General features: G+C 38.5%; 1 protein-coding gene across 1 annotated transcript; it reads right to left on the reverse strand.

Annotated features, from left to right (window-relative positions):
• Positions 1–14: 14 nt before the first annotated feature.
• Positions 15–21,309, reverse strand: hspa14 (heat shock protein family A (Hsp70) member 14). Its single transcript, XM_084710962.1, has 14 exons — positions 21,179–21,309; positions 19,538–19,618; positions 19,211–19,293; positions 15,830–15,878; positions 15,464–15,569; positions 15,288–15,378; positions 15,088–15,192; positions 11,171–11,332; positions 9,272–9,427; positions 8,201–8,303; positions 5,672–5,887; positions 5,338–5,502; positions 830–897; positions 15–193 (listed from the first exon to the last, which is right to left on the reverse strand). Exons 1-14 carry the CDS (start codon positions 21,272–21,274, stop codon positions 115–117), a joined length of 1,560 nt encoding a protein of 519 aa, XP_084567088.1. The 5' UTR covers positions 21,275–21,309; the 3' UTR covers positions 15–114.
• Between the last annotated feature and the right edge of the window lie 3,829 nt (positions 21,310–25,138).

Below are 25,138 nucleotides of genomic sequence, written 5' to 3' on the forward strand. Positions count from 1 at the left end.
TTGAGTTTGCTTATGTTTATTGAGTTAGAGAAAAAAACAAAAACAAAAAAACAAAACCACATTGCACTGACAGTGTGTGTGCTGGTGTGTGGTTTGGAGTGTACATTAGTGGCTTCATGATGTAGCTGCTATGGTGATGACCTCTGGCCTTCCAGTGCTCTGCTCTACACAGGAAACATGAATGGAGCCATCCCTGCAAGACACAGAAATACTGAAACAGAGCTGTCACATTAAAAGGATAGCTTGCCAAAAAATGAAAAATCAGTCATTATCTACTCACCCTCATGCCAACCTAAGGTCAGGTTTATTCTGGTAGTCCACAAAACACAACAGGAGTTTTGCAGGAAAACAGTGTTGCAGAATCTCTTAAACAATGGAAGTGAATGGTGACCAGTTTTCAAGCATAAAAAACAACTGGAAAAAAAACAAAGTTCCTCCATACTGCTCATGTGGTGTAATCCAAGTCTCCTCTGCCATTTGCACATCACAACACACACCCAGTTCAGACAGTGTGCATGTGCATGAAAACGTGGCTAAAAACATGGTGTGAATAACATTTGTTTAGTCAACTTGGCATGTTGGGGCTTTAGAGGACTTGGATTACACCAGATGAGCAGTACTGAGGCATTTTCTGTTTTTTTTCTGTTGTTTCATTACATTTGAAAACTGGTCACCATTCATGTCCATTGTATAGGACAAACTGCAAATAATGCAACACAGCAGTGTTTTGTGGACTAAAAATTAAACCTGACCTTCACCCAGCATGAGGGTGACCAGATAAAGACTGAATTTTCATTTTTGGGCCTATGTGCACATCCTGGGCCGATACCTTTTCATGGTCACCACAGTGTCGATATCATGGTTCTGCTCTCTGGGCTGCAGGTCTCTCAAGATTATCTATACATACATACACAAACACACAAGCAGATAAATGCTTAATTTCAATTATTAATAATAATTAATTAAAGGGATAGTTCAGATTTTTTAAAGTGTAGTTGTATGAGGTACTTCACCATAGTCAGTGTATTACCTACAGTAGATGGTGGTCAACATGCCACAAGTTTGGAGAAGCAGCATGAGTACATGTGAGACAAGCTAAGCACTATACTGCTGTGGACAGGGACAGCAAGCAGATTTTGGCCATCTAAATAATCAATACCTGTTAAAGTGTAGGTTATTACCTTGCAGTCAGACAGACTTCTCTCACTCTTCCAAAGACTCTTTTGATGAATAACGACAACTTTAACACAGACAAACTAACAGATGGAGGCAGCGGTAGACCAGCAATTCCAAAGTTCTGTGAGGTAAAATTAATGATTGTGACAAAGGACTCTTGGTTTTATAATTGGCACGGTTGTTTCCCATCAGAAAAATCTGACAGCAAGGTAAAATGGTGAAAATATTCTAAATATAGTGAAGGCTTACACTGATCCAGTTTTTTTTAAGGGTCATAAAATATATTTTACTACTGATCTGCTTAGTAGGCCATTCAACCACACTCACAAAAAATCTAACTATCGCCTTAATGCTTTTTCCCCCCTCATTTTTTCTTTTTCATAAGTTAAGGATAAAGAATGTTAATTACCAGCCAAAAATAGAACATCAAATACTTTAAATACAGCAATACAGCTATAATATTTTGCCATTTACAGGTTTCACTATTTTCTACATTTACATGGAAGTGTTTGTTGTCCATTCTTTAGTAAAGTATGTATATCAGAGCTAAAATTCAGTTTTAAATCATTATGAGTACACAGGTATCTCTATTGCTGGACCGTCCTGATATTAACAGGAGTTAGCCATCTCACTTTTGATCGGAAGTTTTCATTTTCTCTCCCTCTGTGTGATTTTCTGCATGAATGGTGAGCTTGAGCTTTACATCTTGTTTGCTATGTGGCCTGTCCTCTTTCCAGGTATGCATAAGAGAGAGGAGGTCTGGTTGGTGGTACCTGGAGGATGCTTAATGTCCTTTTGGATCTATGTGCGTTTACCTGCCAACATTTAGCAGCTAAGTATTTGAACATACTGTTTCTGATTTCATTATCTGAATTTATGAAAGAAGACAACATTTTTTGACAGTAAATATGTCAATTTTGATAAATACAGTTTTAACAGTAACCAATATGGGCTTCGTCTTTGTCCTATGTGGAGAGAGTCCCCTAATTTCCTGAAAAAATCCCACAATTATGGGAGCTGTCAGGTAACAAGAAACTTGAAAAACTTTCTGAAATCCTATCTGACAAATTCTTTAAATTCAAATTATTTGGGCCTTTTTGTAAATTTAGCAAATGTTCTACCTCATGTTATTTTCTTCTATGTGTATAAAACATTGGGACTCATGCAAGAACATTTTCGTATTCTTATCTTAAATTGTTTTTTTTTTTTCATACCAAGGGCTCGTACAAACACGTCACGCCAGATTCAGCAAATGCTCATAACTTCTGATAACAGTGTAAATCAGTCCACTTGTGCCTATATCAGTGCACATGCCTGAGACTTTTAAATTAGCATAAGTAATGCCCCAATAATACCATGTAAGGCTACGCTTCCTGCCCCATATGTCAGGAAGTGTTCATGCATGAAAAAGAGTTGCATCAAAGAGTAAAAAGAACTTTAAAAGTTCAGAGTTTGATGTGCTGGTGTCAGATTCATGAAGGACAATCTGTTATTTTAACAGTGTCAGCAGTGGAATTAAAAGACCTCTAGAGCAAAGAAACATATTGTTAATATTGTTTTACCTTAGGGTCAAACTGTCACTGATATAAAGAAGAAACATCTCGATATAAAAATGTCTTCAAACGCCTCGCCACTGCAAAGGGCAAAAGATGACTGTAGGAGGAGAGGGTTGAGAGGAAGTTTCAATCATGGAGACAAGACAGGAAATGGCTCTTAATACACACAGTATTTTTTTCAGACAGTGTTTAACATTAGAGATTAGAGATATGCTTTCTGTGTGTTTTCTTAGTGTTAGACTAGTCTAAATTAAATTTTGCGTTTAATCGACAGGGAATTTAGTTGCCAGGAACATCCTTAGTGCACACACTCAAGCAAGCACGCCTGTAGTGTTGGTGTGCAGCAGTGAAATGGGTCCCCGCTGAAACACTTTCCCTCCCCGCACGTTTCAGACGTTGTTTGGGCTATTCACCGGTATAACGGTATATGAAAAATTAATATAATAAGGAAAATAAAGACTGGTTTTCGGTACAAACCGGTACCGCACAGGCCTAGCTTTAACTGTCTTTAAAAAGTTGAGCCCGCCAAGGCCCAATGCTGACAAAATTCTATAAGCATATTTCAGCCTGTGAGACGCATCGCATCATTTTTTCATTGTAGCACCACGGCAAGCTACAAGCTTAAAGAGAAGCAAAGGTTACTGGGCCTGCCTGTACATAAGCTGGTGATTGACATGGTGACACAGTGGAACAGCACACTGGAGATGCTGGACCGTTTCCTAGAGCAGCAACCAGCGATCTCAGCAGCTCCACTGTCATCTGAAGTACGCAGGAACGAAAAGGATCTCTGCACTCTGACAGAGGTTGACATAACGGTCACAGAAGTTGTGGTGAAAGCTCTGCAGCCACTGAAAGCAGCCACACTGGTAATGTCTAAACCTTTCTTGTTCGATGAAGCCCGTGACGACACATTCTCTAGACTGATGACTGAAGCTGCTGGTGGGGAGCAATTGGAGGCAGAGGCATCTAATGTAAGTTACAGTACAAATATAGAAGTATAAATAACTGATTCCTGACTGTTCCTGTACACTGCAGTATTTGAATATAAATTCTAAATACTTTTTTCTTTGCATTAGCAGCAATATTAAACAGCTGAAATCCACAGTGAGTTCCTAAATGATTTTCCAATTAAGTTTATTTCTGAATATTTTCATCTTTCAACAGGAAGAATCTGCTGTTGATGCAGCTGAGGAAACTGTGCCTGTACAGCAGAGAGACAGCTCCCTTGAGTCTGTTGAAGAGGAGGTTACTCCACAAAAGGTGCCAAAAGAATCTTCTGCACTGATGTTTCTCCTTGGGTCAGCCTACATGCCAAAAGACACTGTATCACACAAAACCCTGTCTGACAAGGCAAAGGAAGAAGTGAAAAGATACAGGGAAGTAAGACATGTTCCACTTTCTGAAAATCCATTGAACTGGTGGAAGGTGCATCCTGGGGAGTATCCCCTTTTGGCTTGCCAAGCAAAGCCGTACCCCTGTGTACCCGGGACCACTGTCCCATCCGAGAGAGTGTTCTCAACTGCTGGCGATATTGTTACACCAAAAAGGAGCTGCCTCACTCCGCAACATGTAGATCAGCTCCTTTTCTTGCAGAAAAATCTCACAGTCTACAACAAGTGAGAAAACACACTCATGAAGGGGCTTTTGTTTCATGGACAGTTTGAGTTAAATGCCCAGAGGTTTACAAGACTTTTTCATTAACATGTTCCAAAAACTTGATTTATTACACTATTGTAACATGATTTATTAATAATGAGCCCTTGTCAAATATTTTTGTGTGATATTTCTTTCTTGTGATTTTTTTGAATGCAGTGACAGTATGACAGAAGTCAGACACAAGGGGAAGTTCAGAGTTCAGGATGAAAATGCCTCAAAAGCAATATAATATTTCACTAAACATTTTGTTAGACAGAGAGCTTTTTCAGTATCTTATTGTATACTTGAAGTTTACTGTTCACAAGAATTTACAAGACTTTTCCAACATGTTCCAAAAACCTGACTTATTGCACTATAAGACAATTCAGAGCCTTTTTACTTTTATTTATTAATTATTTATTAATTTATATGGTTGTTTGTCTCTTTTGGTTTCTCCTCTGATACAGTTGTTAGGTTGGCATTGCAACCACTGTAGTATATTGCACAAAAGGTTTGTGAGACAGTCACAGTCAGCAAAGTGAATGTCCTCAGTTTACAATGGTTTTGTAGCCACTTTATTTACACTGCCTGTCTTGTGACTTGATTTGATTTAAATTATTAAATTTGTCATGTTTAATAAAAAGTACATGATTAATGTAACTACTTTGTATTGCATTAAAGTAAACATTAATATTTTTAATAATGCGCCAAGTTATAGGGTTCTCCTACTATTTACAGCATTAGTTCTCTGAGATTCTCTTCCATATTCAAGTAAAATTGGTATTGTGACTCAAATATCCCTAACCAAATCGAAATCGAATCAAATCGAATCGAATCGAATTGTGAATCGAATCGAATTGTGAATCGAATCGAATCGATTTGGGAAATCTGAATCAATACCCAGCTCTATCTAATAGTAAGCAAGCATAGGTGGTTCAACATTTGATCCGGTGTCAGTGCTTTTCTGTACCTTAGCTAGCTTTTCTGGCTCATCCTTAAGTAATCTCTGGTAAATCTCCAGGCAGAGGGAGGACAGTTTCCCTGCTCCACTTAGGATGTGATGTCTGCGGGCAGGGAGGGGCGTACCCGATGGAAGGAGAACAGTGAACACCTCAGTTCCAGAGTCATCCACCTGCTGCAACACCCACACACCACCAAGCCAGACAGAAAGATGACAATTAATATATAGAGTACAATCCCATAATAAAATTAATGATTTACATTCAAGTACATGCAAAAATAATAATGATTTATGTTCACATTCTCAAAATTATACTTCACACATTTCTAATTGACCAATATACCTTTACTAATATGTCAGTGGCTGAAACATCTACTGTGACAGACTCTTCCTCAGGGGAAAGGTCAGCTCTGCCAACCAGTAAGCCTGCTTCCAGAGCTGCTCCCACAGCAATGACCTCATCAGGGGGTGCTGAGCTGAAAAGCTCCACATCAGGAAACATCTCACGGATCATCTGCTGGAGACGAGGGATCCTGGCTGAGCCACCACAAAGAACCACCTAAAACACAGCCATCACATGAGAAGCATGTTGTGTTTATTACTGACAAATCCAAACTTTTCTTTTCTTTTTTTATTTAAAGGAGAAATATGACCTAAGTAAGATATTTGATTTCAACATTGAGTACTTGGGTCCAAATCTCAATATGTGTTATTTCCACATGACAGTTTTCAGCAAAAGAGAATGAAAGTGAGCTGTTGACACATTGCCACACCACCAACATGACGCCTTTCACTAGAGTTTCAATGTGTGTATCTGCGGATTGTCACAGACACAAAAACTTGGGTAAAACGTAGCCTTTAACAGCCCCTGGCAAGAGATGCAGCTGCTCTCATCACATGTGCGGCTAAAACAGGTGGTGAACCTGTAGCAAATGCAGTGCAGTGAAACGTGATATAAGATTAAGAGAAGATACATTAATGACACGCTATATTTGTAGATCGAATGGTAGCCTTCTCTTTCAGTTTGATATTATGCCAATATAAATAATCTACCTATCACCTGGTAACACAGCCTTTCCCTCTCTTCTTTTGGATAGACTAGGGGTTTGCAACCTGTAACTCCAGAGACACATACAGGTCTTTAGCCCCTCTCCAGTAGTTCCCTGTGATTTTGGCAAAAAATTATACGGAAATAAATAAAGTTTTTATCTTTGTTGTAGGTCTACACATTAAAAACAAAAAAGTTGAGAAAATTTTCAAGGCAACATACTGCAATAGATTTTTGACTTAAGTTTTGAAAATGTTTTACCTTTAGTTTCTAAAACGCAAAGATTTGAAATTATCTAAAGAAGAAGAGTTAATTATTTGAACTAAAGATTATAGGTCAGCAAAACTTTAAAAAAAATTATTTCAAAGCTAAAGAGTTGGGCTCAAACGTCAAAATCTGTTGTGGTAACTCGCCTTGAAATGTTGAGTTTTCGCAACCATTTTCTTTTACAGTGTAAATGGATTCTTACATTCTTTAACAGTGAAAATATGTAGCTGCTATGGATGCCAAATCAAAAAGTCCTCAGGGTAAGGAGAGAATGAAATTGTTATGTATGAATCCGGGGAGTTTTTTTGTTTTGTTTTTTCTGACTAAAGGTTGCAGACCCCTTGGATATACATACACTGATTCCATAGGGGTGTAACGATTCACTCATGCATCCAATGCATCGGACTTTAATGTGTAAGATATGAGTGCATCATTCAGACAGCCCTGCGTCAGTAAAAAGCTGAACATCAGAAACAATTTGATGCAGCACTAGTGTATCAATACATCTCATTAGGATGCGCATACGTTTAATTTTGGGTTCAGTGAGCTGCCACTGTAACTTTCCTACATTTTCTCTCTCCCGTTGTCTCTGCCTGCACCGCTCTTGCTGGACACCTGCTGCCACGCTCACAAAAACAAGCGCTCCCCCCACCCTCTCCTGTGTGTCCTCTTCATTTGCTCATAACAGACGGTGCTGAAAACAGCAACAGAAGTGACATTGTACCGTGTCACACCACCAAACTTTCATAACGCTCAAGTGTAGAATAAGTTTGGGTTTTACAAGAAAGATGAGAAACGCTGCTGCAGATCATTTATGCAAAACATGTCTGACAGCAGAGTACAGAGACATGAGTCTGACCCACAGAGACGTCATGTCACTGTGAGAACAGGTAACACAGAGCATCACTGTTCCTCCACACTGATCCAAACCACAGCACTCTTCATATGAAACAGAGCAGCAGATCATCTTACTGCAAAAATACTGATATTTTAAACAGTTTTAAAGTTTCTCATTTACCTCATTTACACATGAGTCTCATAATAAGATATAAACATCACTGTAATGTCTTCTCTCTGCCTCTACTGTTACTATATTTAGTAAAACTATCAGGATTTTTTGGCAACTACATTTTGATTCAATTAATGCTATATTTGTAGAGTGCTGTTAAAGACTGATACATGGCATTGTCTTGTATAGCATTGTATCTTATTGTATTGTATCATATCGTGACAGAGCTGAATCATTGGCCACTTAAAGATTTATAAAATATATCGTATCGTTGAACATGTATCGAGATACGTATCGAATCATCTCAGTCAGTGAGATACATACCCCTAATATATAGTCTCTTTGGAATTCAAATGACAGAAATCCGTCCGAGACAGAGAAATTTATTTCGTCGTTATTTTAACTCAGCACAGATCTCCTTTAACTAACATTCACACTAATTCACCATCTAAATAAAGGTCACTCTCATCCAAGTCATTGAAGTTGGATCATTTCAAACAATGGACCATGAGTGAAAACATGTGGCAGTAAAAACTGCTCTCACACACCTTGTTAATGTCGCTGGTAGAGAGTCCTGCCTCCTCCAGCAGGGGTCTGATTGGCTGGATGCTCTTGTTGAAGAGTGAGGAGCAAAGCAACTCAAATCGAGCTCTGAGGAAACATCACACAGAGGTTGTCATGTTGGTAACATCAATTTATCTGTCCAGTGTTTTTACAGAAAATAACTTTTCTGCATAGCAGGAAATATAACAAATATGTTTACACTCAATCTGTTCATCAAGGCAAAAACAAAACAAAACACAAACTCATGTTGTGCACTTCTAAACAAATCAGTGTTTCTGCCACATTCCTTCAATTACAGTGTATAGGTTTTGGCACTTGCAGCTGTTCCATGTTTTGAAGCCAATTTCTTGCAATGTTTGATCTTTTACCATCTGCACAGGGTTTGTTTTTATATGTTTTTGGATTTAGAGAGAATTTCCATAAAATTTGTGCTTTCAGTGTTGTTCATGTTTAGTCCTTTGAGGCCACCAAAAATACTGGGCACAGAAATCCAGCAAATTACAAAACACATTTTAGGACTGACAATATATTTTAAAGATAACAGTGAATTTTTGGCAAGTGGAGTAAAGAAAAAGTTTAGCAGTTTAGCAGTGTTGTTTTGGCACGTGAGTAAAATAAATAATTCATACATGAAATGGAAAATCACTTCACCTGCTAATTTTAATAATAATATGCAACATTTCCATAAAAAATAAAATGCAAAAAAAAAAAACAACATTCTGTATCTGTCCATATATGTTTGCATATGTTCCTCCTCCCTTCTTGTTTTGCAGAGACATAGAAGAGAGAGAGGGAAAAAAAGCAGGGGGTTACAAGGATAACAATAATAATGTGTGTGTGTATGTGAGTGCGTGCGTGCATGCGTGCGTGCGTGCGTGTGTGTGTGTCAGTATACTGGCCAGTATACCTGATGAAGGTCGTTTGGACCGAAACGTCGGATATTCAATAAATCACTAGAAAGCGAGACAGTGTGCTGAAGTCTGCTATCTTTTTTCAAATTCAGGTGTATTTAAAAATATTTTTCTCTTTAGACTTTTGTCAGCTGAACAGCTCACCTGGAGACGTTGCACTCAAAGTCAATGCCATCATGCAGGGAGTCAACAAAGCAGTTGGCTGATCCTAACGAGGACAGAGAGTGTTTGGCCATGTCTGCTCCATTCATCAGCTTCATCATTGCCCGAGCATTACAGCTGACATCATGTTTAAAGGTGCTGCACAACAAACAGACAAATAACATGAGGAGTCTAATATAACAAGGCATGTAACACTGTGCAGATGTGTGTGTATGAAAAAGAAAGGGACCTTAAATCAGGACATATACATCTGTGATTCTGTCTTTAGGATATACAGAGAGAACCACAAATCACAAATTTAAGTCCAGTGGTGAAACACACACTGTGCTGCGCTCTGCCACTGGATGATCTTTGGGTCAGGTTATGTCGCACGTAAGGACCAATAGTAGCACACTCACTGGCATAAATGAAGCAGGCAGAATCATAGACACACTTGATAAAGTTCAAGAGCACCACAGACTGTAGCCTCTAAATATTATCAACACTATTTCTACAGTTTACCTGTGTAGGATACACAGCGGAAGATACACTGATTGTTGGGATGATAACAGTCCAGATTTCATTATTCATATTCAGAATTGTTACATTTACATATTTTCATGATATGCAATATTCCACACCAGAAGCAGAAACAGCCCCACTAGGTAGATGTTATGTAATCTGTAGAGTTGTACTGACTCATTCACTGACTCACTGTCAGTCCAATCAGATTTGGCTGTTAAATACAAAATTCAACAATTTGTTGTATGGATGCCACAATTATGTTTTTTTGCCCCCAACCCTGATTACAGATCATCTATGAACCATACTGGCTATCACACAGCTGATACTAATTTTTTTTTGTTTGTTTTGTTATAGCATCTATATAGCATTATTGTAGGTCAGTAGGCAGTTTGAGCCAAACCATACCTATAATAGCAAATTTTACCAAAAGGGGCTGCAGGTTATACAGTAGCAGCTGAGAGCCCATGCATGAGACTAGAACTGCAATGATTAATCAAATAATCGATTAATTGGTTAATTGGAGTCATTTTTCAGGAAAAAAAAGACAAAATTCTCAGATTCCAGCTTCTTAAATGTTAATACTTGACATCTATTCATTATAGAGGAGGAAAGAAACTATATATTATATATTGATATTCTTCACCATTTTATGACATTTTAAAAACAGTGAACTATTAATCGACTAATCAAGAAAATAATGAACAGATTAATTGACTAGGAAAACAATCATTAGTTGCAGCTCTACATGGGACTGTAGTTGCAAGTCAATGAATTTTCACAACACATTTCTGTAAATGCTTCACAATAAAACCCTTGCCAAGAAATTAAGTTCTTTTGCAGCTTTTGAAAACCAGTTTCTGCTGCAGCTGACACATCTTGTATACTATATGTCTGCTGAGACCAATGATGCCTTCCACAAGAGTCTAAGAAATTTATGAAAGGGGCTTGGCTAAAATGTTGGAAGTGTGGCATACATCACTACTGAAACAGGAAATCTCTACTTCATACAATGGTGCCAAATGGTTCATTAGTTTAGTCATGTTATGTGACTCCTTTTGTGATAGGCCACTCCCCCACACCCCCTTTTGAGCTAATTGGCATGAACAATTAGCATGAACATGAACACCTTCATATACACACTTACACTTGACCTCTATACCAAATTTCAGCCTCATGGAGCAAAAATTGTCACTGACAGAGGATGGGGAATTTTGGTGAACTGACTGTCAAAGTGACTTACAGAGCTGCTGGTCACAGCTAAAAATTAAGTGCATATAGATTTATTGCTTTATCAAAATGGAACTCGCCCCAGAATATAACTGTGTCACATGTGGTGGAAAACATTAAGTTTAAAGTGTGTTAAGACGCAGTATCTACCGTTTGAACTCAGTGGCAAGGTGCTGGGCCAAAGCCTGGGTGAAGCTCTCTCCTCCAATGCTGTGGTCAGTGTGGGTGTTGAGAACCCGGAATATCCCTCCATTGACCTGCAGCACCGTCACACTCAGGGATGTCCCACCCAGCTTATACACCAGGACATGGCTGTCAACAGAGTATAGGTCAAAATGACTACAAATCTTGTGGAATCTAATCATTTTGATGTCAATATGAGTCCATTAAACCAAGGTGGAAATAATGCAAACAACCTGAGACATGCAACTAATAACATGATACTGGGGGGCATAGAAGGTGCCAGCTATGAACAACTGAGGAGATGATTGCATATAGAGATGAGATTAGCCCCCCTATGAAATTCTAAGTTTTTTATAAATTTTCCCAAGTGCTTTTTTAACAGAGCAAGGAATTTTCAACACAGCATTTCTAAACATACTAGATTTCTTTTGAAAGCGTAAATTATTTCTATTTGCACACAGTAACACAATTATTTCAGGAAAATAATAAGTTAAAACTTCCAGTTTACACACAGTATAAAAACGTCAGTAAGGGTTTGAGCTGTCACTTGCGAAAGCATCATGCCAAAAACAAAAGAAATCTATTTAGACTTGAGAAAAAGAATTGTTGATGCTCACAAATCAGGACAAGCGTATACAAAGTTATCACAGAATTTCCAAGTGTCAAGAACTGGAGTGAGAAGTATCATAAAGAAATTCAGAGCCAGCCACACAACACAGAACAAGCCTGGCAGAGGTAGGAAGCAAAAGATTTCAAAGACTCTGGAAAGAAAACTAGTGAGAGATGTGTCTAAAGACCCCAGGACAACTGCCAAGACATTAGTGAATGAGTTAGCCAAGTGGGGAATTGTAGTCTCAAAGAAGACAATCACTAGAGCCCTGCACAGGAATGGACTGTGAGGTTGTAGACCAAGAAAAACTCCACTTCTGCAGAAGAGACCTTCAAGTGCACCTTCAAGCCAGACTGAAGTGTGCTAAAGACAACCTGGAGAAAGATTATGCATACTGGAACATGTCCTTTGGTCAGACCAGAGAAAACTAAGGCTCTTTGGACATAGAGACATTGCTTATGTTTGGAGAAAGAAGGGAGAGGCATATAACCCAAAGAACAGCATCCCCACAGTGAAACACAGTGAGTATTATGCTGTGGGGATGCTTCAGTGCGTCTGAAACTGGGAATCTCGTCAAACTGGAAGGAATCATGAAGAAAGAAGCATATGTGATTTTAGACGTTCACAGCTAAAAATAAGAGCTAAGAATATAACACCTAGAAAGAAAGAGGAGGATGAAGTGGGTTTGGCTTGAAGATACTACTGGATTTCAGTGGCAGAGGATCAGAGTAGTCTGGTGTGGGCAAACATGGAAAAAACCTTAATGGTTCTTTACCATCCACCACCACCTTAAGCACAACTGTAGGATCCTTAATCTGTGCTCCACTACCTTTTAACTCGAAGGTTGCAGGAAACTGTTATTAAAGGCTCCTTGAAATCTGGCCACAGTGTAGGACTTTCTTTGAGCTAAGACTTCTCCTGTATGCCATTCACCATTACTCTAATATTTACACCCTCAAGATGCCTCATCCTGTATAATTGGAAATCTAGTTCCAGCACTATGCATGGCTGCTGGGTTGAGGAATAGGCTCATCTAAAGTTGGAAAAGCTCAGATAGACTACTCAGGGCTCGATTAATAAATTATTTTTTTCCCAGCATGTAAGTTTGTTTAGATTTAATTATTGGTACATGACTTATTGGTTTAATTATTCTTTAATATCTGTTACAAGTATTAGTATTACTATTACTATGAGTATTATTGTTTTTGGTTTTACTTTTGCTTCCTTTTGGTGTGTTGGTCAGTCTCCCAGGTGGGTGTGTACCAAAAAAAAATACTTATTCACAGTACAGTGATACAAATATTTGTAGTAGTTACCAGGTTTGGCCAATTGGATGAATACACTGATCAGGCATAACATTATGACCACTGACAGGTGAAGAATAACACTGATTATCTCTTCATCATGGCACCTGTTAGTGGGTGGGATATATTAAGCAGCAAGTGACCATTTTGTCCTCAAAGTTGATGTGTTAGAAGCAGGAAAATTGGGCAAGTGTAAGGATTTGAGCAAGTTTGACAAGGGCCAAATTGTGATGGCTAGATGACTGGGTCAGAGCATCTCCAAAACTGCAGCCCTTGTGGGGTGTTCCTGGTCTGCAGTGGTCAGTATCTATCAAAAGGGGTCCAAGGAAGGAACAGTGGTGAACCAGCAACAGGGTCATGGGCGGCCAAAGCTCACTGATGAACATGGGGAGTGAAGGCTGGTCCATGTGGTCTGATCCAACAGACGAGCTACCTAAATATGTGGCTGCATACCTGCAGACCAGTCAGGGTGTCCATGCCGACTCCTGTGCGCTGCCAAAAGCACCAACAATGGGCTCATGAGCATCAAAACTGGACCATGGAGCAATGGAAGAAGGTGGCCTGGTCTGATGAATCACATTTTCTTTTACATCACGTGGATGGCCAGGTGCGTATGCGTCGCTTACCTGGGGAACATATGGCACCAGAATGCACTACGGCAAGAAGGCAAGCCGACGGAGGCAGTGTGATGCTTTGAGCAATGTTCTGCTGGGAAACCTTGGGTCCTGCCATCTATGTGGATGTTACTTTGACACGTACCACCTACCTAAGCATTGTTGCAGATCATGTACACCCTTTCATGGAAACAGTATTCCCTGATGGCTGTGGTCTCTTTCAGCAGGATAATGTGCCGTGCCAGAAAGCAAAAATGGTTCAGAAATGGTATGAGGAGCACAACAACAAGTTTGAGGTGTTGACTTGGCCTCTGAATTCCCCAGATCTCAATCCAATCGAGCATCTGTGGGATGTGCTGGACAAACAAGTCTGATCCATGGAGGCCCCACCTCACAACTTACAGGACTTAAAGGATCTGCTGCTAACATCTTGGTGCCAGATACCACAGCACACCTTCAGGGGTCTAGTGGAGTCCATGCCTCAATGGTTCAGGGCTTTAATGGCAGCAAAAGGGGGACCAACACAATATTCAGCAGGTGGTCATAATGTTATGCCTGATCAGTGTAATCCTTCACCAGTTGTTTTTCTTTTGGCCAATTTTTGGGGCAATATTTGTCATTTTATTTTGCTAATGTAATGGTCTGCAGAGTGACAGTACACACCCACTCAGCCGACCCTGAGTGCTGTGAGCTGGGCAAGGAGTAAGAGGAAAACAGCTTGTAGTGTCGGACTTGCACTCTTTTCAGTCGGTGAATTAAGGACTTATTTGGACCAAAACAGAGTTGGTGATTGTTGGAAGAGTGGGCAGACTAACAAAGACAGTTTAGATGAGTTTTACATGTTTTTCTGTTGAGTTTGAATGAAGTATATTTTAAGAGGAGTTAACAAGCCGATTAAGCTTGTCTTAGCTCAGTAAAACAGAGAAACTTTAATTCAGAGGGTGTACTTTGTATTTCTCTGTTTAAAAAGGAAAACAGGTGTGAGCATATTTAATTTCTGACACTTTGTGAGTTTATTTTGTTTACTGGGTGTAGTGAACGTATGCAGCATACATCAGGTAAGGACTTTGCTGCTTCTGCACACCTACCAGCTGAGACTCAGAGGATTGGAGGAGGTGGGAGTGGGAGACAAAGATATTGTCAGCTACCAGTGGATGGGCTGACGATGTTTGATTGGAAATTTTTTAACATATTGCCCAACCCTATCAGTTACTTTTACCTCTGGTGATGACCAACCATATCTGATTTTAGAATAAAAGGCAAACATCAGTAAACCAATGAACAACTCTAGTAACATATGCCAGGAACTCTTGTGGTGCTCTTCATTTTCTTCAGCAAACAGCATCAGTGGTGTACCTCATTCCAGAGGAGGAGTCCTGTCCAATGTTATAGGCCAACAGAGCAGCAGCAGGCTCATGGATAAGCCTCAGTACATGGAACCCTGCAGCTTCAGCTGCCTCCCTGCACAAAAACACAGAGCAGAAGACTTTATTAAAAGGATTTTCACTACCTCTCAACAGAAAAGTAAAATTGTAGTAGTTAATAATGTGACCTACCTCAGAGCATGCTTCTGAGCATGTGCAAACTCAAAGGGGACAGTAATGACTGCCTGTGTGACATCAGAGCCCAGGGCTGACTGAGCCGTTTCTGTGAAAATGGGAAAGATCAGTCAATCAACCTTTTATTTACAAGTGTGCATCTGTGTGTGTATGTGAGTGTTTCCACAAACTACCTTTCATTTTGTGGAAGATGAGTTTTGCTGCATCCTCTGGAGCAATATACTCTGGGTGTTCTCCTGCTGTGATCTCATAATAAGGCTTCTCTTCTCTGTTGACCACCTGAATACAGCAATCACTTCTCAGACTGAGGATTCACTATTTCCAGTACAGCTAAATGTCATGAGTTCAACAAGAATTTTCAAAACTAAGAGACAAGCCATCACTTTTCTGATAAAAAACTGTAACCGTGTAGTATGAGAAAAAAGAATGTTACTTAAGGATTCAAAATCTATGTTGAAAAGCACTCATTTTGGACAAAAAGCTTAAAAGAACTATGCAAAATCTATGTAGCTCGTCTGTGACATAGGCAACACACTTACTTGACACTTGGTCTGTGTTTTGTGAGTTTGTGTTTCTGGATCATCAAAGCTGCCCAATGAGACACAGAGAAAGAAAATCTTTAAGTGTCTCTCAGCAGCTCAGTCAGTAATATACTGCATGTGTGTAATGTGCAGCTGTCCTCTTGCTTGGAAGACTGGCTTGACCAATGTGATGATCATTAGAGGTGCAACAGATCACAAAATTCATGGTTTGGATCCTATCACAAATTTCAGTCACGGGTTGGATCATTTTTCAAATCAGCAAAAGAAGAAAAAGAGGTGAGATTAGGGGTTAAATTATTTAAAAAATGTACTTGGCTCTGTCTGTATTTATCACCATAGTAAAATAATGTAATAATAATAATAATAATAATAATGATAATGAGATATATTAAAAATTATATATATAATAATTTGTATAATAAAAATTACACTATATCAATAATACTATACAGTATTCTCCGATTGCCAGACTTTCTGTATTATACAGTGGTGTACTATGTATATATGAAACATATTATAGATAATTATACACTGTACACCAATATACACTACTACACTCTGTAATGTGGGTCAGAGACAGAGCTGCTCTGGTGAGCTGGGAGGAGCTGTGTGTGTAGAAGTTCAGACAGCAGATATCACCAAAATTTCCCTAAAAATCACAATCTTATGATCCGTTTCTATAATGACAGTACAGTTACATCGGTGAAAATGTCTGAAGTCATGGTCGGGATTTCACTCAAGGTGATGTGACGACTTCAGCCACTGTTCACAGAGATGAGTTGCAGAGGAAAACACAGCAGCATCTGTCCTGCCTTTCTCTACAACTCTGCACTGAGATTTAGAGTATTACTACTTTTATAAAATTAACAGTGACATTAAAAATGTGTTTCACACTATGAAGGCTCTAGTCTGCGGATCACATGCGTGATGAGCTGTGGGGGGGCAAATCATACAGAACATGGTGCAACTGCAATCCCTTACGCTCCTAATGATTACATCAGTTAATTCATTTTGAAGACTGCAGGTCCATTATATTCTGAATGACTACTTCCTCAAGCATTCAAGTCTAGAGTCAGGCTGCTCATTGGGCCTCATGCAAGAATGTTTTCATATTCTTATCTTAAATTTCTTTTTTTATTTTTTGTTACAGGTGTTACAGAAGGAATATGCAGACAGATGCAGCCTGGAGGAAGCATTCCAGCTCCAGTGTTGCAAAAAAGACGAACTGCTGAACCAAGGCTGTTCATACTCTCACTCAGTGGTTTTTCTATGTATGTTAGTAATGCATGTTTCTGAATTGACACTGAGAACCTGGCATCAACATGCGTCTTGGGTGATCCGATCACAAGTGGACAGCTCTAAGAATTTCATTTCACTCCTGGCATTACAATGCATCTCCACATTCGTCTTGAGTAGGTCCCCATCAATACTCGATAAAGTATCAACTGATATAACCCAGTACCAAGTAATATTGGAACTTCTCCAGTTAAACAATATGTGCATTTGATCGTTTTTGGATCTAGAAAAAAAAATTGTATTTATATGGTATTGCTTGCAGCCAATCACTACAAGCATCCAGTTTACTGTCATGTGTGACTGGCCCACTATCGCAGCAGCTACATCTCATACAGTCTGTGGTGGTGGTCAAGAGTGTGGAGTATGTCCACTGTACTGTTTAATCAATAGCTCCCAACAAGCGCAAGTAATGACGCGACTGTGGTGAGGAATTTCGCAAGCTGAATGTCAATTACTGTCCATTTGACCATTTAATACAAATATTTGATTAGTTTTTTTCCAGTTCAGTGCCATATTAAACTCCTCTATCAGAGTACATCAGCCTCCTCATGTTTCATCTGAGCGGTAAGCAGCCAAGCAGGAGAGACACTCTGTGGTGCAAGGCAATTTTGTGCAAATCTGATGTTTTTACACCTCACAGATGATGAAGAAAGACAGTAATGGCAGTGCCAGATAGAGTAAAGACATGCATCCTGCTTATAGTTCAGTTTAAAAATCCCAGTGCAGCACAGAACATCTCTCCTACTTGACTGCTTACTGCTTAGATCACATCTCTCCTGCCAGCTTATCATAGTAACACCTTGGGTGTGTATAATCATCTGCTGCTTATCTTGTGCCAAACAAATAATTTGCATCACAGGTAACCAAATGAAAATCAGACGGCGTATTTTGTGTGGACTTGCAAGGACGTCAACTGACCCTTCACCAAGCTTTCAAACAGCAACTGTCCAATCGGGTAGGTTAGCAACAGTAACTAGGGGTGTCAAGCTTTCAATGTCTCTACATGTTAAGGAGACTCTGAGAAGAACATTCTTCATTCATTTCATCTGGACAGTGGCATCCACTGTTATGTCTCAAAAATGTGAAACACAAGAGCACACAGATTAAATTCTGTTTTCATCTGCTCTAACATAAGTTGTGAGAGCTAGCATGTCTGGCTAATTAATGCTAGGAGGAGGAGGATGTGGGATGATGCAGAATCAAAATGGGCCTGACGACAGTGCATCTCTCTCTGGTTCGCTGTCTCACGTCTAAGCCAGGTTAGCTTAGGTCTCATCCCGGCTCTCTACCGTGACGGTCTGGCTTGTCTGGCTGGGTGACCCATTTCAAAGTCTGTTGCACTAACAGAGTCCTTGCACTTCCTTTTCCCACGTTAATGAGTGCATTTCTATCATCTATCATGTAGATATATGTACCTGCCTTATTTTACCATCCAACCAATGTTTCCTGAGATGTGAGCTCACTTTACCCTCAGTCTTTTAGCATTAATGGTACATATGCAGCTCCTAGGTAACTTTACATAAACACTTTCACAGGATTCTTGTTTTCAAAACATGTCAGATAGATCCATTAAAACATCGGCTGGGGAATTCTCAGCTGACTGAAGTTGAGTTGCAAGTGGTAAGTAGCTTATCAGCCAGCTACACTTAAGAAATCTGCTTGGGCGTCATTATTTTAGCCGAAAAAATCCACAGCTGTCAGCTTAAAACAAGCATCTACTTTCGTTTACTTCTCTAAGGAATCACAGAACTCGTGTTTCAACAATTACTTGTATTTTTGATGTAAAATCTGCCACCGTTATCACTGTAAACTCTATAAATGCAGTGTGAGAATGGAAAGCTTTGCAGGTGTAGCAGCAGTAACTAAGGAGGGCGGTGCTTAGTGAAGGGTCATTTAGGTAAACAGGCATTCAATGTGGGCAAGGACACATAAGGGGGTACACACAAAAATGCAGCCATCTGTGGCCAAGCTGTCCATGTGTGATCAGATCCCCCAAAGATGCATTTTAATGTCATGTGTAAACAGGACCTGAGTCTCCTGTAGCATTAAGATGTATAAACAAGACATTATAGGGTATATCACCTTCTCCCCAGCACTTGTTTCACTTTTACAACTGTGTTGGCAGCGTTGCGGACCCGTCCTTGCTTTGCGGCAATACCTACAATCTGGAGATAAGCAGATAAGCAAATAAAAAGCTTTAAGCAAAAATGCCAAAATGTCAGACACTCTGTGAATGAGCTTCCAACCAGGTCTGTGAACACGCTGAACCTTTCTTAGATTGTTGGTCAATTCCAGACGGGCCTTCTCACAATAAACCCAGCTTACCTACTCTACCTTCATCGCACAACCCTCAGATCATGTGGTCCTGGTGAAAAACTGATGTGAAGAGAAGGGAAGCATGTGTTATACCTGCTCAGTGTCCCTGTAAGCCACCACAGCTGGAGTCACTCTGTCTCCTGCATCGTTTGCCACCACATCAGCCCGCCCGTCCTGCACGCACATACACACATTTTCATTTGCAAAACATTTACCCAGAGCTTTTTTGTACCTGCAGGTAGAGAGCTGGGAAATATACTATAATATAATAATTAACAAAATTAGTTATTTTATTGATACCCAGAAAATTAATCCACCCCAATAACATCTACAGGTGTTTTATGGATTCAGAGGACAATTCTGACAGTCACTCTTGGTGGTTATGGGCTCCCCACACACTCCCCCTCATCCTTAGAAGTAAGGTGAGAAGCATCTGCAAGAGCTGGAAGTTCACACTCTGCTCACTGGCACTGCAAACATATACAGTAGGAGGGGTGCTTCATCATCTGGTCCAATCTGGGGTCCAGGGACCAACAGGACTATAGGTCTATGGTCTAATGGAGTATTTCCCAAACTGTTTTCCTGCAGACCCACTTTCAAAGAACAACAAACCATTATGACCCAATCCACAATAGATCTTATTAATAAATCTTGGTAACACTTAATTTATGCATAAACAAACCTTTCTTGCCATTTCCACATTACCTTATCGTACCTTGACTGGAGCTGCAACAATTAATCAATTTCTAAATTAAACAGCAACTAATTTCCCAAACAGTCAATTGGTTTGAGTATTTTTTAAAGATAATAAAAATTAAAATTCTCTGATGATTACTGAATGTGAGTATTTTCTGGTTTCTTTGCACCTCTCTGACAGTAACCTGAACATCTTTGAGTTGAGGACAAAACAAGACATTTGAGGACATCACTGATCAATATTTTCAAACACTGATCAATATTTTCTGACATTTTACACCAACAACTAATAGATCAATCATGATATAATGGACAGATTGATCTGCAATAAATTACTTGCAGCCCTAATCTTGATGCATGTTATTATAAACATATACTCGTTAAATACTTTATACATGAGAATTAAATCCATCTAGGCTGAGTTAACAGGATATTATATAGAACATTTTAGACTAATGAATTATAAGAATAGAATTACGTTACTCCTAAATTTCCCCCACAGTCTTTTATTCAAATAAAATCTCCTTTAACCCAAAGTTTGGGAGTGACTGGTTAAATGTGCAACTACTGTATGGGAGCCCCTCAGTTATATAGAGCCAGATTCATTTCCAAAACTTGCTCGTTAATAATAAATAAAAAATAAACAAATATTAGAACATCGCCAGAAAGAGATGAATTTAAACTACAGTTCACGGTGGTCAACAGTTTACTGTTATAGAACTGTTCATTAAGGACCGACCAAATTAAGGTTATCATGTCTACTTTTTACTTTATAAAAAAAAGTCTGTAAAGCTGCGATGTTAAGGACAACATAACGAGTCTTTTGTTGAAGAACTGTGTGGACATCCTAACAGATATATACAGTTGTTTTAGACTAACATTACAGAGCTATTCCACATGACATGACTCATTCATTATATTCGTACGTAACGTCAAGGTTTGCTGGCACATTAACGACCTGTTTCGGCAACATTTTGGAGTTGAGATAAATATACCACAGTCTCGTGGGCCAAGTGCAGGGCAGGTCAGCAAACTCACCTTATATATTGCTACACAGGCGCAGCTGTATCCGAAGTGAACCCCGATAGCAGCCATGCTGGTACAACTCCGCACAAATGGCTGCAGTGCGCGCATGCGGCTCGTGATCTGCTCCAGAAACGTCTTCCGGTTTAAAAAAAAAAAAAAAAAAAGGTACTGCGCATGTGCGAAAACAACAGGGGAAGTGAGATAGCTCACTGTACACTCATCGGTCACTAGTGGGGAGGGAAAGCTATTTTTTCTCATGGTACTAATTTTTCAGGAGGTGTTTTAATTTTATTCAATCCTAAATTTAATGGTGAAATCATATATACGAAGGTTTCGGAAACTGGCAGATGGATTCTGTTGGTTATTAAATGTGGAGATAATATATTTATTTTGGTGAATGTTTATGGCTTCAGTGCTAGAAATTCCAACATCACACTCTTTAACTCTTTGTCTGACATAATTCTCCAAGAAATGAACAAATCTCCCTCAGCATATGTGATTGTTGGCGGTGACTTTAATGAGGCTCCAAATTTATGTACATACAGATTTCCTGCAAGAGGTAATCAAAGTAATTTTAACCCTGTTATATATGATTTCTGTGCTAAGCTTTCATTATCAGATGCTCTGAGAATTCTACACCCTCTGGAAACAAACCTCTTTACTTGGTTTAAAGCAGACCTATCTCAAAAATCTTGTATAGATTTGTGGCTCATCTCTGATAATTTGGCTCCCTGGGTCCAAACATGTAACATTACTGCTGCTCCTTTAACTGATCATGCTGGAATAGATATTTCTTTATCATCTTTAAGTTCTACTCGCCGCAATAAACCTGGATACTAGAAGTTAAACTCTTCCTTTCTACAACAATCAGCTTATTGTTTGGGCATTAAACAGATTATTACTAAATTCAATTCAATGTCTGACATTACACCTACACTAAAATGGGAGTTATTTAAATTTGAATGTCAACGTTTTTCAATGCATTTTGGAAAGCAACAATTAAGAGATCAAAATAAGGCTTATGCTAATGACTTAAAAGAGCTAAATGATATATTAAACATTCCTGTTCCAAGTAATGAAGATAAAGTGCGCTTACACTCATTAAGGGAAAAATTAGACCTTTTCTTCCAGACAAAAGCAAGGGGAGCATTCATAAGGTCTCGGGCCAGATGGTTGGAACATAAAGAAAAAAATTCATCCTTCTTTTTTAATCTGGAGAAAAAACGTGGAGAGGCAAGAAAAATATCTGCTTTATACATTGATAACAGTGTCTCTGAAAAGGAAAAGGAAATTTCTGCATTTATCTCTAACTTTTATCAGAAGTTATACACCTCCTCGTTTGACCCTCAGGCTTGTCATGTTTTTTTTGATAAAGTATCCCCATTCATTCCTAAAATCTCCAGGGAGAATTATGAGCTTTGTGAAAGTCCAATTACACTAGAAGAATTGAAGAAGACTATTACAAAAATGCCAACTAATAAAAGTCCTGGTCCAGATGGATTGCCTTATGAGTTTTATATAACTTTTTGGGAAGATTTAAAACATATGTTATTGGAAGTTTTTATTGATTGTGCCCAAAATAAGGAACTGACTGTTTCTATGAAGCAAGGTTTAATATCCCTAATTCCTAAACCTGGTAAAGATATTCTTTATCTAGATAATTGGTGTCCTATAACGTTGCTAAACTCAGATTACAAAATACTTGCAGCATTGTACGCTAATAGATTAAAATTTTGCTTAGAGGAAATTATTTCTGAAACACAGTCAGGTTTTATGAAAGGTCGGCACATTTCTAATAATATTTGGCTTGTCCTAGATATTTTAGACTATAGAGGCTTGTTTAATAAAAAGTCACTGATTTTGTTTTTGGACTTTTACAAAGCTTTTGATACTGTGGAACACTCATTTATTTTTGAGGCTTTACAATATTTCGGGTTTAAAGAAAACTTCAGGAATATCATAAATACACTCTATACCAACATTAATAGCTGTGTATCTCTGGCTCATGGTACCTCTCCTCGCTTTGATATAAACCGTGGGATAAGACAAGGGTGCCCAATTTCACCTTTTTTATTTTTGATAGCTGCTGAACTTCTTAATCTGTTTATTGTTAATTGTGTGAAGGTAGAAGGTATTAAGATAGGTGACAATGTTCTAACCATCAGTCAGCTGGCCGATGACACCTGTCTGTTTCTTCAAAATGAACTTCAAGTCCCTATTGTTATAAAGGCTTTAAATGCATTTTCAAGTGCCTCTGGCCTCACAATTAATAAGAGTAAGTGTGAAATAATGACCATACATAATTCTGACACTGTCTCAATAGATGATATAAAGATGAAAAAGGAGGTGAAATACTGGGGTATCACACTAAACATATCTACTACTGAGAGGATATCTCAAAACTTTATGCCAAAAATTGAAAAGTCTAAATCTATTTTTAACTGTTGGTTACAGAGAGATCTTACTATTATGGGTCGAATTTTACTGTCAAAGGCAGAAGGTTTGTCTAGATTAGTGTACCCAGCTTTATCTTTATATGTAGATCGCAAAACCTGTGTGGCTATTGATTCACTCATATTTAAATTTACATGGAAACACAAAACTGAGTATATAAAGAGGAAAACACTTATCAGACAGTATTCAGAGGGTGGTTTAAATGTCTTAGATTTCCAAACTATCAATAGTATTTTCAAAATCAATTGGTTAAAACATTGCCTAGCACATAATAACGCTCCGTGTTTTTTTATTCCCAATTTTTTGTTTAATAAATGTGGTGGTTTAAAGTTTTTGCTGTCATGTAACTTTACCTCAAGTAAACTGCCTGTTAAGCTTGCCAACTTTCATAAACAAGCCCTGGACACATGGAAATTGGCTTTCAAACACAACTTCTCTCCTCACACATGTATCTTGTGGATTAATCAACATGTTGTTTACAAGAATAAGACCCTATTTTTTAAAGACTGGTATGATCAAGGTGTTATGTTTGTTTTCGATATGTTGAATGATAACGGGGACCTTGTTACCTATGAAGAATTTACCCAACGAAAAGGTTTAGACACAACTCGCTCTATGCACTCCAGAATACTCAGAAGTATTCCTACTAGTTTGTTGTCTCTTATTAGAGCATCTGTTCTGTATATACCTTTCTCAGGAATGATTCCTGCTCTGTGGCTTGGTGGAAAGGCTCTTGAGGAACATTCATGTAACAATGCTCATATTAGATCAGTTTTTACTTCTGGTAATAGTCAGTACCCAAACTCACTTAATCGTTGGAGAGTAATGTTTCCTGACATCAGTAACAATGTCTGGACTGAATTTAATAGATTTTTTGTCCCCAATAAAGTTAAAGAAATACATATTAAAATCTTACATAGATATTATCCTTGTAATGAATTTATTAACAGATTTAGACCTGATGTGTCACCTTTATGCTCTTTCTGTAAAAAAGAGGTTGAGTCCCTCTCCCATCTGTTTTATGGATGTCCCTACTCTACTAATTTTTGGACTCAAATATCTTTAATGATTTGGGAATCTCATAAGGTTTTGATCGCTTTTAATGAAAATATGGTCTTATTCTTAAATGCTGATTGTAACAATAAGGAAGTTATAATATAATAAAACTGTTATGTCTGTTGATGTAGATTTCTCCAGACTATGCCAAATGAAACTGTGTTAACTTAAATATTTTTATGACTCTCTCTGTAAAATATGTAGGAACAAGAAAGCTTTAAAGACATCTGGTTTTATGGAAAATATTATGGCACATATTACTAGATAAAATCCTTACTGTCTGTTATGTATTATGCACTCCCTGTACTTTACTGTTATTTCATGTATGAGTGTTGTCATGTTGCTTATATATTGTCATGTTTCCTTGTATGTCTTCAACATGACAATAAAGTTTGTTTAAAAAAAACAAAAAAAAACAAAAACTCATCGGACGGTCACTCATCCCAGGGGTCGCCATCCTAC

Source organism: Lutjanus erythropterus, chromosome 22 (genome assembly GCF_056507025.1).
Source record: "Lutjanus erythropterus isolate fLutEry1 chromosome 22, fLutEry1.hap2, whole genome shotgun sequence".
NCBI lineage: Eukaryota > Metazoa > Chordata > Actinopteri > Lutjaniformes > Lutjanidae > Lutjanus > Lutjanus erythropterus.

Coding starts and splice junctions, on each gene's coding strand:
- hspa14 (XM_084710962.1), bottom strand. CDS start 21,274: ATGCGCGCACTGCAGCCATTTGTGCGGAGTTGTACCAGCATGGCTGCT. Junction 15,570..15,829: donor AAACACAGACCAAGTGTCAA/GTAAGTGTGTTG, acceptor TGCTGTATTCAG/GTGGTCAACAGAGAAGAGAA. Junction 15,379..15,463: donor CATCTTCCACAAAATGAAAG/GTAGTTTGTGGA, acceptor CCATTTTCACAG/AAACGGCTCAGTCAGCCCTG.